The sequence below is a fragment of the Microtus ochrogaster genome, chromosome 16, assembly GCF_000317375.1.
Source record: "Microtus ochrogaster isolate Prairie Vole_2 chromosome 16, MicOch1.0, whole genome shotgun sequence".
NCBI lineage: Eukaryota > Metazoa > Chordata > Mammalia > Rodentia > Cricetidae > Microtus > Microtus ochrogaster.
In genome coordinates, this window is record NC_022018.1 from 42,604,348 (window position 1) to 42,619,368 (window position 15,021).

The 15,021-nt window shown below is 48.0% G+C and overlaps 1 protein-coding gene across 1 annotated transcript in view; it reads left to right on the forward strand.

The window, feature by feature from the left end:
* The first annotated feature begins 11,932 nt into the window (after positions 1-11,932).
* The window catches only part of Bmp6 (bone morphogenetic protein 6), a 144,366-nt gene continuing 141,277 nt past the window's right edge, over positions 11,933-15,021 (forward strand). Inside the window, exon 1 of the mRNA XM_005355058.3 lies at positions 11,933-13,391. Coding sequence (XP_005355115.1) covers positions 12,758-13,391 — 634 coding nt within the window. The 5' untranslated portion in view covers positions 11,933-12,757. The remainder of the gene's footprint in view (positions 13,392-15,021) is intronic.

Below are 15,021 nucleotides of genomic sequence, written 5' to 3' on the forward strand. Positions count from 1 at the left end.
CATCTCAGTCCATGTGTTAGGAGAGCCTCCATATAAAGCTTGGACAAAAATGCCACATAAAAAGCCAAACAGGTTTAAGCTCAAGTAGCCATTGGGGAACATGGCCAGCAATGGGTATACCTTTATTGTTACCAAGCCGTATGGTGTTCAATGGGGCTTGGGAGAGAGATCATCAAGTATTTTAGACAGAAGGGGCTCCACCTCGGAGATCTGAAACTTATGCAGGCTTTGAGGGATCATTTCAAGGAGCAGGACATCAACCTGAAGGGACTTCTTTCCTCTACCTGTCTGGAGAAATACACACACCCAGGGTCAGAGGGTACCATGGTCTGGGAGGATCTAACTGTTGTACATACATGCTGGGTGACAATTAAGGAGAGTAAGCCTGTGGATTCCAAGCCCAGGACCATCCCTGGAGACTCACACCCAGGTCTGCAGGAACATCATTCTTGGTAGCCATTCATGGAGTGCACAGAGACGGAGATCAACTTGTGGTTTCAGCCTGAGGGACTGGCAGGCTGCCGTAACCCCCCTCCCCATTCCCACAGGCTGTAGCAAATCTAATTATTTCTGGAACTCCCTGATAATCTAGTGTCTTAGTTGCTGCTCTGCTACTGTGAAGAGACATCATGACCAAGAAGAGTTAGAGAATAAAGCATTTAATTGGGGGCTTGCTTGTAGTTTCTGAGGGTTAGTCCATGATCATCATAGCTGGGGGTGTGGAAGCAGCTGGGCAGGAGGGCAGGCAGAGAGCTAGACTGGGCCTGGCTTGAGATTTTTAAAAACCCACCCTAGAGACACACCTTTTCCAACCAGATCACAACTCCTGATCCTTCCTAAACAGTCCACCAACTAGGAACTGAGTGTGCAAATACATGAGCGTGTGAAGGTCATTCCCATTCAAGCAACTTGTAACTCTGGGTGTTTCCTGTGTGTTTTTATGCATTGCCATCAGATCAAAACAACCCCCTTCAGCACAGTGGCTTGCATTCCTTGATGGATACACCATCTGACTCTTACTGGAGAAGTTCCAGCATGCTTAATAGATTTATTCAAGTAAAAGGGGGAAATTGGCATGCGCTTGTCAGCTGGAGGAAAGGGTGTCAACACCCAGACACTTATCTGAAGAATCAGACAAGTAAAGCTAAGTCACTGGAGACAGTCGAGCTTCTGGGGGTAGGGAAGCTGGCTCCAGGAAGCCTTTTTATTTCCTGAAGACCTGGTGCCAGCCTTCTTCAAGTGGGCATGAAAACCCCACTCCTACCTAATCTCCTCTACCTTCCCAGGTGTAGCTTCACCCTCTCTCTGCCTCAGGAGGTGAATGGTTAGACCAGTGGTTCTCAACCTTCCTAATGTTGTGACCCTTTAATACAGTTCCCCATGTTGTGGTGATCCCCCAACCATAAAATTATTTTTGTTGCTAATTCATAACTGTAATTTTGCTACTATTTTTAATTATAATGTAAATATCTGTGTTTTCCAATGGTCTTAGGCGACCCCTGGGAAAGGGTCATTTGACCCCAAAAGGAGTCACAACCCACAAATTGAGAACTCCTGGGAGAGACAAAGTGTGGTTCAACAAAATAGTGTGAAATTTATCACTCAGGGCTAAGAACAAAAACAAAGACAAAACAACAACGAAAACGAGGCATGGAACAAACTGATGTACATCACCCTGAGTGAAAGAACCCTGACTCTAAACCTGGAGAGTTTGTGATTCCCACTCTGTATGCTTCTGAAGAAGGCGAAACCGTAAGAACAGTAAAAACAAACAAAACAAAGCAAAACGAAACAAAACAAAACAAAACAACCCTCCCCCCCATTTCTGGGAATGCAGGTGAGGGGATGAGGGGGAAGCATAGGTGTTTTAGAGGAGGAGACCTGTTCCAGGTGAGACTCTAGTGGTGGGTGGGTGTCACAGTGCATCTGGAGGTACACCACCAAGTGAGGTAGCTATAGATTTTCTGTAATAACAATGTGTCAAAGAGGTTTATCAGTTGTAACAACTGTATCATTCTGGTGAGAGTAGTGCCCAAGGGGGAAGTATGGAGGGCCTGTGGGAAACTTCTGTATCTTTCAGTTTTGGTGTAAACCTGAAAACGACCCAAAGAGTTGTGGGCTTTCTTTTATTTAAAGACAAACTGGCGAAAGCACAGAAATCAAGCAGATGTAGAATGCATCCCACATCACCCAAATCAAAGCTGTCACAAAGCACTTGCATTGTCAACCACACATCTGAACGCAAATGGAGAGCTGCAAATCTTCACATCAAAGCAGAGGCCTTATATTTTATACTGACATGTTGCAGAAAAAAATTTTAAAACTTGCTGATTAGGCTGAACAGCACAGATGATAGCAGAAGCATCTGGAGGGCCAGGTCTTTAGAGCTACCAGTAGAATCCATTCATTCTGATAACATGGAGAAAATTGGGGATGGGAATCATCAGAACCCTGGCGGCCTGTGGAGGAATCACAAAAGATGAACCATTTCATTGTCTAGTCCCAAAAGGAAGAGAAGGCTAATGTTACTTCTTTTTCTTTTGCCTTTCCTCCCCTCCCTCCCTTCTCCTCTCTTCCTCCTTCCTTCCTTCTGACAGGGTCTCAAGTATCTCAGACTGGCCTTGAACTCTCTACTTAGCTAAGAATGACCTTGAACTGATATTCTTGCCTCTATCTCCTAGTACTGGGATCACAAGCCAACACCATCATGGAGTTTATGTGGTTCTAAGGACCAAATGCAGGGCTTTATGTATTCTTAGATAACATTCTACTTATTGAGTTACAAACTCCAGGCTCTACTTTGTCTGTATCCTCCCTCCCCCAAGTCTGGCAATATAGTTAAGGGAGCTTTATTTGTGATCCTTCTGTTTCAGCTAGGACTATTGGTATATGCCACCATACCAAACTTCCCTCCACACATTTTGCCACATACCTACCTATTTAGGAAGCTGAGAAAGGCCTTAAACAAAATAAACCAAAGACATGGAATTAAACTGCAGACAACTAAAAACAGAGGGAAAGTCTTGAATGAAGATAGGGACAAGCAATCTGGGCAACAGATATTCATCTGGAACCATGGTGGAAGTGGTCCAGCATGATTCGGATGCTGGAAGAAAAGAGCTGTCTGCTGCCTTTCACCTCCAGCGGAACTGTCCACGGATGTGCAGGTGAGTTTTTAAATATCAACTGACTCAACCTAGAATCAAGTGGGGAGTCTTAGTGGAGGGGTTGCCTGGACTAGATTGGTCTGTGGGCTGTCGGTGAGGAATTGTCTTGATTGTTCATTATGTCGGAGGGCACAGCCCACTGTGGGTGGCACCATTCCCTAGGCCCTGGACTTGGCAAGAGTGAAGAAAGTTAGCTGAGCAAAAGGGGCAAGCAGACAACATGGACCCATTTGTTTTTCTCTGCTCTTGAATGGAAGAGACATGAGTTTCTTGACCTCTCTGAAATGATGGGGTGGAATATAGGATTACAAACCAAATTATTCCTTTCTTCCCTAAAGTTGGTTTGTGTTAGGATATTTTAACATAGCCAACAGAACTGATATCAGGGCAGTAAGGAGTGACAGGAAAACAAAGCGTAATTGCCTCCGAACGGGAGTGGTTCAGGGATCTCTCACAGACCCAAAGCCTCAGGGGTGTGTAGCATGATTAATAAAAACCCAGGAGCAGATATTGGAGCTCAACCTGAACGTCAGAAGAGCAAAACAGCCAGCCCCTGGCTCTTACCTCTACCTCAGTCTGAAATGGCAATCCTGCCTCCAGGAATCTCAGAATGAGACTGTGTCTGAGAGCTGTCTCCTCCCATTTTATATTTCCTTTCTAGGGCTCGGATTAAAGTGTGGCTGTTTTACTTTCTGATCTTCAGGCAAACTTTATTTATTAAAATACAAATGAAAGATCACTACAGAGGTTCATATTTTACCTTAGTTCCTGACAGGAAGCAATTGAAAGGAGGAAGACTGTCTTTTAGTTTGTGTTGAGAGGGATCTGGCCCATCACAGAGGGGACATGGAATGCTCTTTGTGTGTTACCTATGCACCCGCTCATGCATGTTTTAAATTACCTGTAGATTAGTCGGTGGTGCAATGTAAATGCCGTATGAATAGTTGTTACATGTATTGCTTAGTTGGGAGTAACGGCAAAAACATCTGTCTGTGTCTAGTGCAGATGAGATAGTGCTTTGGCTATTTTTTGCCTGTGGTGGACTGAATCTGGAGATGGCAAAGCCTACAGATAGGAGAGTCAACTGTAATTTCAAAAGGAAAACCCACAACTTACTGCAAGCAGACCTGTCCTTAAAGAATGACCGGAGGAAGATCATCCCTACTAATAATCAAAGATTCCCAGGCGGAGGAAGAAAAGCCAAAGGGAGCAGGATACTGGTGAACCAGAAATTGCCATTTCCCTCCTGAGTTTTTAGAAACTCTGCTTGATGATAAACACAAAAATTACACTTTGTTGCATTCATATTATCACTTGCAAGAAAATTAAATAAACAAACAAAAATAGGAAGGTAAAGGGGTTAGAAGCTAGTGGTTCTCAACTTGTGGATTATGACTCCCTTGGGGTTGCCTATTAAATACCCCACATACCAGGTATTTATATTATGATTCATAACAGTAGCAAAAATACAGTTATGAAGTAGCAGTGAAAATAGTTTTATGGCTGCCAGTCATCACAATATGTGGAAGTGTATTAATGGGTCACAGTGTTAGGGAGGTTGAGAACCACGGGTCAGATGGAAGTGTGGGTCTCTCTCGTGCCTCATGCGCAGGTGAAAGTGGAAATAACCTTAGAAAATGTGGAGTACGTAAAATCTTAGTGGCACAGTCGCCCTGTGACTAATCAAATCAGAATAAAGGCTCATATTGTTTCCTGCACCGAAGGACATCGCCTGTCACATCCTCACACTAAAGCCACAGGGACGCTGAGGTTTGAAGACAGCTTTTAATCTGGGTTTCATAGTTAATCCCAGCACCCAGAAGTCTGAGGCAGGAGAGCTGCGAGTTTGAGACCAGCCTGATTATGTAGTCAGTGCCAAGCCAGCATGGACTACAGAGTGTGGTCTCGTCTCAAAGGAAAAGATCAACAAAACAAATAAACAGATCCCTTAAATCACACAAAGCAAAAACAAACTCAGCATTTTTAAAAATACTTTAATTCTGGGAAATCATTTTTAGATATGTATCTCCGCATGTGGTTATGTGACGGTGCCCTTGGAAGCCCGAGGCTTCGGAGCTCTGGAGCTGGAGCAGTCATCTGATGTGGGGGCTGGGAACAGAACTCAGGTCCTCTGGAAGAGCGGCAAGTGCTCTTAGTTTCTGAATCCACTCTCCTGCTCCTATTCTAGTCCTGACCTTCCAGAAAGTTTTCACATGACGTGGGGAGTTCCTGTATATATTATGCCTGGTGTCTCCTGTGATTGTAAGGTATCATCTTACACTATTATAACATTTATCATCTTCCACGAACCACCATGAATGCAGTATTATGGACTATATCCTTTAATTATAGTCTCTTTCTGTTAAGATCTCTCGCTCTTTCTTTTTCTGGCTATATTGTCCTATCTAGGATACCGCTGGAGGTTTTTCATTTGTTATTTAACTTTGAGATGTGTCTTGTTAGGTGGTCCAGGCTGACCTTTCCCATCACAGGCTTCTTTGTGCTGGACCTATATTGGGACACCATCATGTGTGGCTTGCAGGAGTTTTTTTTTTTTTTATAAAGTTACTTCTAATTGGCCTTCTCATGACTACGGAGAGATTCAGAGGTGGAGGGATGGTGGTACAGAGCTCACTGGAAGGCTTCTAGGGGCCTTGTCTTGAAGCTGTACTTGCACAGCAAGCTTCTGTTTATTTGGGGCACATTCTGTATTTGAGGGGCAGATGAAAAGCCCGGTTATACTCTCTCCACAGTCCTTAGCATGACAGTAACCTTTAGGGTCCTTAACTTTGGCCCTCAGGAAATTTATCTACTATCCCAGGCTTCGGGCAAGGAGTAGAGGTTGGAATGACTTGTATGTGTGTGCAGTTAGCACATCTCCTTGGCATTGGGCTCGGTCTTCAGAGCCTGTTCAGACCCATCTTCCCCTGCCCTGCATCTTCTGCATCCCTTTGACGGATGCTGTGAGCTGCCATCCTTTCTGTCCTGATTATGAGCAAGGGCTTCATGGCTGGTCTTCATGGTTCTGTCCCGAGGATATTGTACGCTCTTCTCAGCCCAGTGACCTAAGAGACTCTGCTGACATGTTCTCAGCCCAGTGACCTAAGAGACTCTGTTGACATGTCAATCAGTTCTAGTTTCTCCTATGCCCAAAGCCACCTGATGACCTTTGCAGCTCACAGTTATTTGATGCTATTGCTTTATTTTAAATCAAAAACTGTACTGATTTATATAGGAAAGTGTGTAAACTTTGTGCAAAGTACTCCATGAATCTAGAAAACTGACTTCACCCGTTTGGTTTCCACCCAGGTGAGAAAATGGACCAACGGCTGGGAAGTTCCTGCTGGGTTCCATGCCATCATTCCTCTTAGGGTTCTTCTGAAAGGGAGCTACTCAACAGATGTCTAGATTCAGCCAGCCCGTCTTTGACTTTTTTTTTTTTTTTTTTTTTTTTGATTTTTAAGACAGGGTTTCTCCGTAGCTTTTTGGTTCCTGTCCTGGAACTAGCTCTTATAGACCAGGCTGGCCTCGAACTCACAGAGATCCGCCTGCCTCTGCCTCCCGAGTGCTGGGATTAAAGGTGTGCGCCACTACCGCCTGGCTCCGTCTTTGACTTTTCCATAAATACAGTGATAGGCTGTATTCCTTCTCATCTGTATGTTGGCAAGATGTGTCTGTGTTGAGCCATCTCAATTTCTTTTATGTTGATTATTTTTTCTTTCTTTTCTTGTGTTTGAAAACTGGTGTCCTGACCAGGGTGTCCATGGTCCTATACCATCTTGGTATATCTACTTTCTGACAGAATTTCCTGTTGCCGTTCCCGCTAATGTCTCCTGCTGTAGCCTCCCGGGCTTTCTTCCTCTGTCTCTTTCAAACTTTCCAGGCATATCCCACCACAGAACTCCTGCACATGCTGCTTCCATGACCTGTAGTATCTGTGTACTTCCAGTCCTGTCCCTGTCTACATGTTCTCCATATGACTTATCATCCAAACAGACACATGTGTTTGTGTTTGTCTTATTGCTGAAAGAGCACACCTTTTAGTGCCTTACAACCACACTTCCTCGTCACAGTTCTGAGGGTGTGCACTGTGGTTCACGTGGATCCTTTCTCTGTGCAAAGGTCCTAAGAAGTCACTGCCCTGAGCTCTTATCTGTAGGCTCTGACCTAAATTTGGAGTGTAAGCCCCTCTGGGTTGTTGACATGATTAGGACTTAAGGCTGGCATTGCTGTTTACTTAATACCTGTTAGCCGTGCCCCCTTGTTTTCCCTAACTTGTTGCCACTTCACCTTCAAAGCCGGTGAGACTAAGTCTCCTCTCTCTCTGGATGTGCCTTTCTATTGGTATCTTCTTTTTAAGAACTTTGCAGTTCCATTGGGCCCCTTGAAAAATCCAGGACCAATCTTACCTTTAGGTCACCTGTTTAACAACTATAATTCTATCTTTAAAGTCCCCCTTGTAGCACACTGTGAAACACTGTTTTCATAGGTGTGACTCCTAGGGGAAAATTCCCAGAAAATTTGTGGTAGATCCCAACGTAGTTTCTTATTTGGTCCATTTCCTAGTCAAGGCTGTAGGTGGGCACAGGTCTCTGACTAAAGTTTGGTCTCTCTAATTTAGCACACTGCCCACCACATAGCAGACATTCAAACATTTGTTAAATGGCTGAGTGACTGAGTGACTGAGGCTGGCGTGTAGTCTTGCCCTTCTTTCCGAGCTGAAAGTCAGTGACATTGACTTTTAGTTTTTTGTTGTTGGTAGTTTTTTTTTTTCTTTCAATTTTGATTTTGCTTTTTGTTTGTTTTGAAACAAGGCCTCACTGTGTGGCCCAGCCTGGTTTGGAACTCAAGTTCACCCTGCCTTAGCGTCCTCAGGGCTGGGATCACAGCTATGTGCCATCCCTACATGTCTTTCATGTAACCTGAGTTTACTTACTGTGGTGTTTCCTCGGGCCCTGACATGTCACCAGTATGGCTAAGAGGATTGATAGCACAAAATGTCATATTTTCCTGTAGCCTGCTAGTACATACAGAGACACGCCTGGAATACCGGGTCATAGGATGCCAAGAAACCTAGAGGTTGATGGGTCAGAGAACTCTCTGCTATAGCCAATGAAACACACGTCCACTGCTTTCTCAGAACAAGGTTCCTCAGGAACAGTGAAACTAAGCAAGGAAAGGTGGCATTGTTTGGCTCAGCTTTAAAAAAAAAATGACTTCATTTACACACGCCAGGTGGTCAGTGAAAAAGTGAATGAAGAGACGTGACTGAACAAGTCTCACCGGGATTCTGCTAATACTTCATTGTTCCGTTTATATAGATAGTGTGTGCTCTTTGATCGTGAAACTCAACAAATAACAGATTTGCTATTTGGGTTACAGTGTGGAAAGAAAGTCTCTGGAAACAGATTTATATATTAGTTTTTCGCTTTGCCACCAGATGTCCTCCGAGTAGGAAACTATGATGGTCTGAATGACATTTTGAAGTGTGAATGCCCAGCATTTTTTGAATAGACAGTGAGGGGAGAGTGTGAGGGAATGTGCATGTGGCCGCAGACTTTTGGATGAGACATGGATTTTGAAGTTTGCCTTACAGGTGTAGCTTTCAGAAGCAACGTTTATTTAACACTCAAACGTTCGTTTCTCGTACTCAGCAAACATTTACTTAACATAGTTCCCTTTCACTCCATCCCAAACTGGTATTTTTAAAATGTGAGTGAGTTTATTATGTTTTGGAATTAATGTTAAACTCCTCCAACCTTGAGCTAATTATAATGATGGAAGTTTAGTACTTTGAGTGGAGCATCCCAGCGACTTGAGGAGGGCAGAGCGCAAGGTTTTAAACACCACAGACACCTACGGGACTTTCATGTTGAGTTCCGAAGGCAACAACTCACGGCTTTAGGGAAGGTGATGTAATATAAAATCAAAGACTGTACTCGTGTATTGCTTTTTGTTTTTTTGGTCAAGACAGGGTTTCTCTGTATAGCCCTGGCTGTCCTGGGACTTGCCCTGTAAGCCCTGTAGACCAGGCTGGCCTCGAACCACCTGCCTCTGCCTCTTGAGTGTTGGATTAAAGGGGACAGCCCCTACCACCCAGCTACTTGTAAGGTATTGTAAATGGGATAATCCAAAGGGAAACACAGACTATTTAATGTATGAAATAAGTAAGTAGTATTGTTTCAAAAGAAGACTATTTGGCATGGTAAATTAATAAGGAGTACCTTTTCAATTCAGAAATTATGTACCCAAGTGTGCTGTAAACATTCAACTCTCTACAAATCCTAAGGAACAGTTTTGAAAAAAATCTTCATTTTAAAGAATTTTCTGTGAGCCGTCCGTGTCCCAGCAGGATCCCCACCCTGTCCCTAGTATCGCTGGACGTGTGGAACAAAGTTGTGCTGTATGCTGAGGCCATCTTCACGTCTTCACGAAGTGGGGCAAGCAAGGGTGGGACAGACAACCTATTTCCAGAGACTGAGGCCATCTGCAGGAAATGTCAGCCAAGCCGGCCAGATGTTTGCTATGGGTTGGCTGCTCACATTTGGCTTCTTGACGAATTCCTCCTCTTTCCTCCCATATGCTTGAGGGTTGCTCAGAGAGAGCTTGCCTGGGTTTATGGAGGAAGCGGGCAGTGATATTTTGGTGTCCTGCAGGGGGCGAAGTGACCTCTGCTTTTCTCCAAGTGTTCGCAGGTTCCAGTGAACTCAGAAGCCGGACCTGCTCATGTTCCCTCAGCTTCATCCTGCTTGCACTTGAATTGCACGTGTGTTTCGTCCAGTCCCCTGATTTAAGACCTCTGGGCCACATGGAGTCCCAGATGGGATGTGGTCAGGGAAGCAGGGAGTGGGAGGGCCACCCAATTAAGGCTCCCTCTGCACCCCGAGTTCCAGTTGACACAGAGAAGCTGTGCTCCCATTTTGCACTCACTGAAATCTGAGGATAGTATCTCTTCAATCATCACTCTGAACCCCAATGGCCCCAAGTGCTTGCCTGCCTCCGCACAACGGACATGACCTGTAAGGACACAACCTTTGTGACCCTCAGCTGGACATCACTGTCCTTATGATCTCCCATGCCACACCTTTTCTTCAGGCTTCCTCAGATTCACATACTCACCTCCTGAAGGCACCTGCAGGACACCCCCTTATTTTAGCACGATTCTATGAGAACAGAGTCCCTTTTGGTAGGGGTGGGGAGCCCATGACAGGCCTGAATTAGGGATGCTGTTGAGGAGCGTGGTTGATTGCTGTTATTTTAGACTCACACTATGTGGGTTCCTTAAAAGGGTGGTCAGTAGTCTACCCCCAGATGTAGGTTCTGCACTAGGCTTATCTTCATAGAACCATACAATAAAACACAACCCCACTTTTGTGTTTTAAATGGAACGGCCCTATGGAGTGACCTCAAGGTTTATTTGTTCATTTGTTTCTCTATTTTCACAGATCTCAGTGCTGTCTCCCCTGTTCTTATAACCCGAGCTTCTTTTATTGCACATGTGCCTTGCCAGACCCCTTACAAAGGAGGTAGGGCTGAAATTGTGTAAAGAGGAGGCCCTCAGCTGGAATCCTTCGTGTACTGGCTGGACTTTAGATCTTCTGAGTGGAGCTCCTGCCCTCTTGGGCAACACCACAGTGATTTTATACTTGTATGATGTCCTAGATAGAAGAAATGGTGCAGGATTTTTACTTCTCAGGGTCCTGGCATCCTAAACCAAGCACTGATGATCTCCGATGTTTCAGACCATGAAAACTAAAACTGGAAGTTGGTGAAGTTTACTCTTACATTCTCCCCAGGTGAAAGAATATAATGTTTTAAGGTGGGTTTGATTATAAACATCCACAGATGAGCAGGCATCTGAGTAGTGTTGAAGGAAATGAATATTCGTCTTTATTGGTAGAAGGTGGTATTGGAAGTGGTCCCAATTTGTTCAAGGATTGAAGCAACCTGGTCCCGGGGCCCTGTTTATTATCCTGGCCATTTTCTCTGCTTTCCAGGCTTCTGCTCTCATTGAGACTATCTTTACCACCCTCTTTACGTTTTACCCGGAATGTGTAACTTATATTTTATCTCAGTATGTTAAAATTTAATGCTAACCGACAAGTTGCATTGAGAGACTAGCAAGGACATAGGGAAGGCTTTCTTAGTAACACTAGCAGATTGGGCCCCTTTTCATGTCGATTTTGGTTTAAGAAGGCGAACGGAGCCCACATGAAGAGACACATTGAAATATCTGATTGGAAACCTTCAGGACGCTAATCTGGCTTGTCCTAGGCCCCCTCCGCAGCGAGAGTGTGAGCAGCTTCCTCGCAGGGTGTGTCTTAACTTACAGCAGCTGCCTTTGAGAGCCACGTGTCCGCTAAACGCCTACATTCCATCAATAAGAGAAACCATGGAGGGAAGGAGAAAACTTACATTATTTTCTCCCTCGGTAACTGCATGGATTAAATAACCGTGTTTACTTATATTTAACACAACTTGACTTTTGACGAGGTAGTAGCAGAGAAAGATTTAGATCGGGGTCGTGATCAGACATTTCTTCCTAGTAATGACCTCTTTACCTTTCTTACCCGCCCAAGCAACTCCCAGTGCCTCCAAGAATTCTCCGTGCTAGAAACCTACGCGCAGCGGAGGCGAGGCCTCGAGAGAAGGGAGGGTGAAAGAAGGGGGTGGGACTATGTAAATGTACGCAAGAATCGTCTCTCCATTGGATGGTAGCCTGTTCGTTACCGAGAAGGGCGGGGCGTTCCGGGGCTTGAGTGCGGTACCTGAGCGAGACGCGCAGCAGAAAGCCCACGTTGGCGGCTGCCGGGAGCGCAGCGCTTAGAGGCGGGAGACTGCGAATTCCCCAGCCGACGCCGCAGCCTCTGGTCCGCGCCCTGGTCCTCTTCTCTCCCTTCACCTCCGAGAGTGAGTTCCTCCGGGTATCCGAGGGATCGCGGAGAGGAAAGCGAGATTCTGGCCGCCTCTACTTGGGGAGGCGTGTGGAGATTCCGAGGGGGAGCGACGGTGCCCGAGGGCGGAGGGGCGCTGAGTTTTGGGCCAGAGGGAAGTTAAAAGCTGCACGGAGAAGACTGGCTTTTCAGGACGCGGGGTCGCCACAGCCCGGGACCCGCGGCGGGGTAAACTTCACGATCGTCCTACAAGCCAGGAGGGACGTGCGCAGGGATGGTGCCCGGCATCGCCCCCAGTTCCTGAGCTGTTGCCTCCGGTCCCCCTCGGCCAGCCTCCTGCAAGGGCACAGGGCAGCGCACGTGTGCAGACTGCGAGTGACCGCGCTGTGACCCGTCCAGGGGTGCCGGCTGCAGCGCAGTCCTGCCTAGGACACACCTGGCTCAACCCGTGCGCCTCCAGAGACCCGTGGGAGGGTGGAGATCCTGGCCATTGCCCCTTCGTCTCTCTTCCGCCTGGGCTTCTGGGGGCGCCGCGGATGACCATGAGAGATAAGGACTGAGTGCCAGGAACGGGAAGAGAGCCCGCCGAGAGGTGGCGGGGGCTGCCCACGCCAAGGGCCACAGCAGCCGTGCTCCGGCCTCGCTCCGCCGCTCGACGCCTCGAGTGGCTTGCCCGGGCAGCCGGGCCGGGCGGCAATGCCCGGGCTGGGGCGAAGGGCGCAGTGGCTGTGCTGGTGGTGGGGGCTACTGTGCAGCTGTGGACCCCCGCCACTGCGGCAACCTCTGCCGGTAGCCGCAGCCGCCGCCGGGGGACAGCTGCTGGGAGCCAGCGGGAGCCCGGTGCGTGCAGAGCAGCCGCCGCCGCAATCCTCTTCTTCGGGCTTCCTCTATCGGCGGCTCAAGACCCACGAGAAGCGGGAGATGCAAAAGGAGATCCTGTCGGTGTTGGGGCTCCCGCACAGGCCGCGCCCCCTGCACGGTCTGCAGCAGCCTCAGTCCCCCGTGCTCCCGCAGCAGCAGCAACCGGTCCGCGAGGAGCCCCCTCCAGGGCGGCTGAAGTCCGCTCCGCTCTTCATGCTGGATCTCTATAACGCTCTGTCCGCCGATGACGAAGAGGATGGGGTGTCGGAGGGAGACAGACAGGAACCTGAACCCCACAGAGGTGCCAGCTCGTTCCAGCGCAGACAGCCGTCCCCTGGCGCTGCACACTCCCTGAACCGCAAGAGCCTCTTGGGACCGGGACTCGGCGGCGGTGCGTCCCCACTGACCAGCGCGCAGGACAGCGCTTTCCTCAACGACGCGGACATGGTCATGAGCTTTGTGAACCTGGGTAAGGATTTGGGGTAATGTCACGCAGAGAGCAGAACTCTCCTTTCTTGTCTCCCGGGGTCAAGAAGTGGGAAGCGGTGGAGGAGTGCGCGTGGCTGGGATGCGGAACAGCTGGCGCTCCTGCCACCTGCGCAGCGGAGGGAAGGCGTGCGCTCTGCTGCAGCCGGAGGGCCTGGGGCGTCCCGCTGTGCCTGCGGAGGGTGTCTTCTTGGGGGAGCTCGGGACACTTTCTCTCTATTCTTACTCTTACCAAGCTCGGGCCACTCCTACTCAGTTCTAGTCCGAGTGTGGCCATCTTAGTAAGATAAGGCTCTCTGCTTTTTTGCCCCCACCTCTGAACTGTCCTCCTCTGCCCCCTAGACACTTGGGGTGCCAGTTTACCCACTTTGACTATCAGGGCATCCGACAGCGGTTGAGAACTTTGAGAACCTGATGCAAGTGCTTAATGAGAAACTCACAGGTGTTGAGGAAGGAAGGCTTTGGAGGCTGAGGAAGGTCCCACAACACGGTGGAAGGTGTCCCAATCCCAGCCAGGCGGGGCTTGCGTCAGTGTGGGGCGAGATTCCAGCTCAACTGGGGTAATCCACCCAGTGCCTGCGCTCTCATGCCCTTGGCCATTGTCCCAAAAGGCTGACCCTTTCATCAATGCTGCCCAAGCTGCTGGGGTGCAGAGTAGGGGCCAGGGTTGGCCGCTGAGCTCCACCGAACTCCGTTGCCAGGCAACAGAATGGAAAGTCGAGGGCGGCTAAATTGGGCTCTGCCACAAATGTTCTGCGGCAAACTCGGACAGAGTCACGTCCCCCCCCCCCCCGAAGTTTTCTCTCATCTGTAAACAGAAAAGGGGGGGAAGCACTGACTGCCGAGTCAGTGCTTCCGAGTCTCGCTAGACTTTTTTTTTTTCTTTCATAAACTTAGTATAAACCAGGAATGTAGGAGTCATGTCCCCAAGTGAGGTAGACTTGGGAAGTTGACCCTCCCAGAGTGGGTACAGCGGTTCTTGGGTCTCTGTGGGCTTTCAGTACGGGGGAGACCCAGGCCTGTACTCAGGCCCCAGAATGGGTTAGCTGTACTTGCTAAAAGGATTGCAAGGGCTGTGGGAGACGTCATCCATCCTTTTCAAGTCAGTTGTTACAGGGATGGCCCAGGGTTAAGTATCTGAGTTCTTTACAAGTGTAGAAGAAAAACGAACCGAGAGTAGCGAGCAAGTGGAGCAGGAAGTCTGGAGGCCAGACTGCCAGCATCCAAGTACTGCTGAAACCCTTCTGGGGGGTTCATGGAACAATCTCAAGGGGAGTGGAGACTCAGCGCTGCCAACCTGGCTGCTTGGACTACGGGGTGGGGGAGGGGGTTCTGTTTGGACAGTAATTCTCACAGTATTGGAATCAAGTTCAAGGTTGAGCCACCACCAGCAAGCACTCTAAGGAAACTTTCTCTTATGCCAGTCAATACAGGTTGATGATGGGGTTGGCCAGGGTGGCAGAGAACCAGTGTTCTTATTCTAACAGATCTGGTTCCTTGTTTTCATAATTCCCACCCCTGTTCTCTCCTTCAGCACCTCCTTCCTCTGTTTCCCGACTGTTCTCTCCTTCAGCACCTCCTTCCTCTGTTTCCCCGACTGTTCTCTCCTTCAG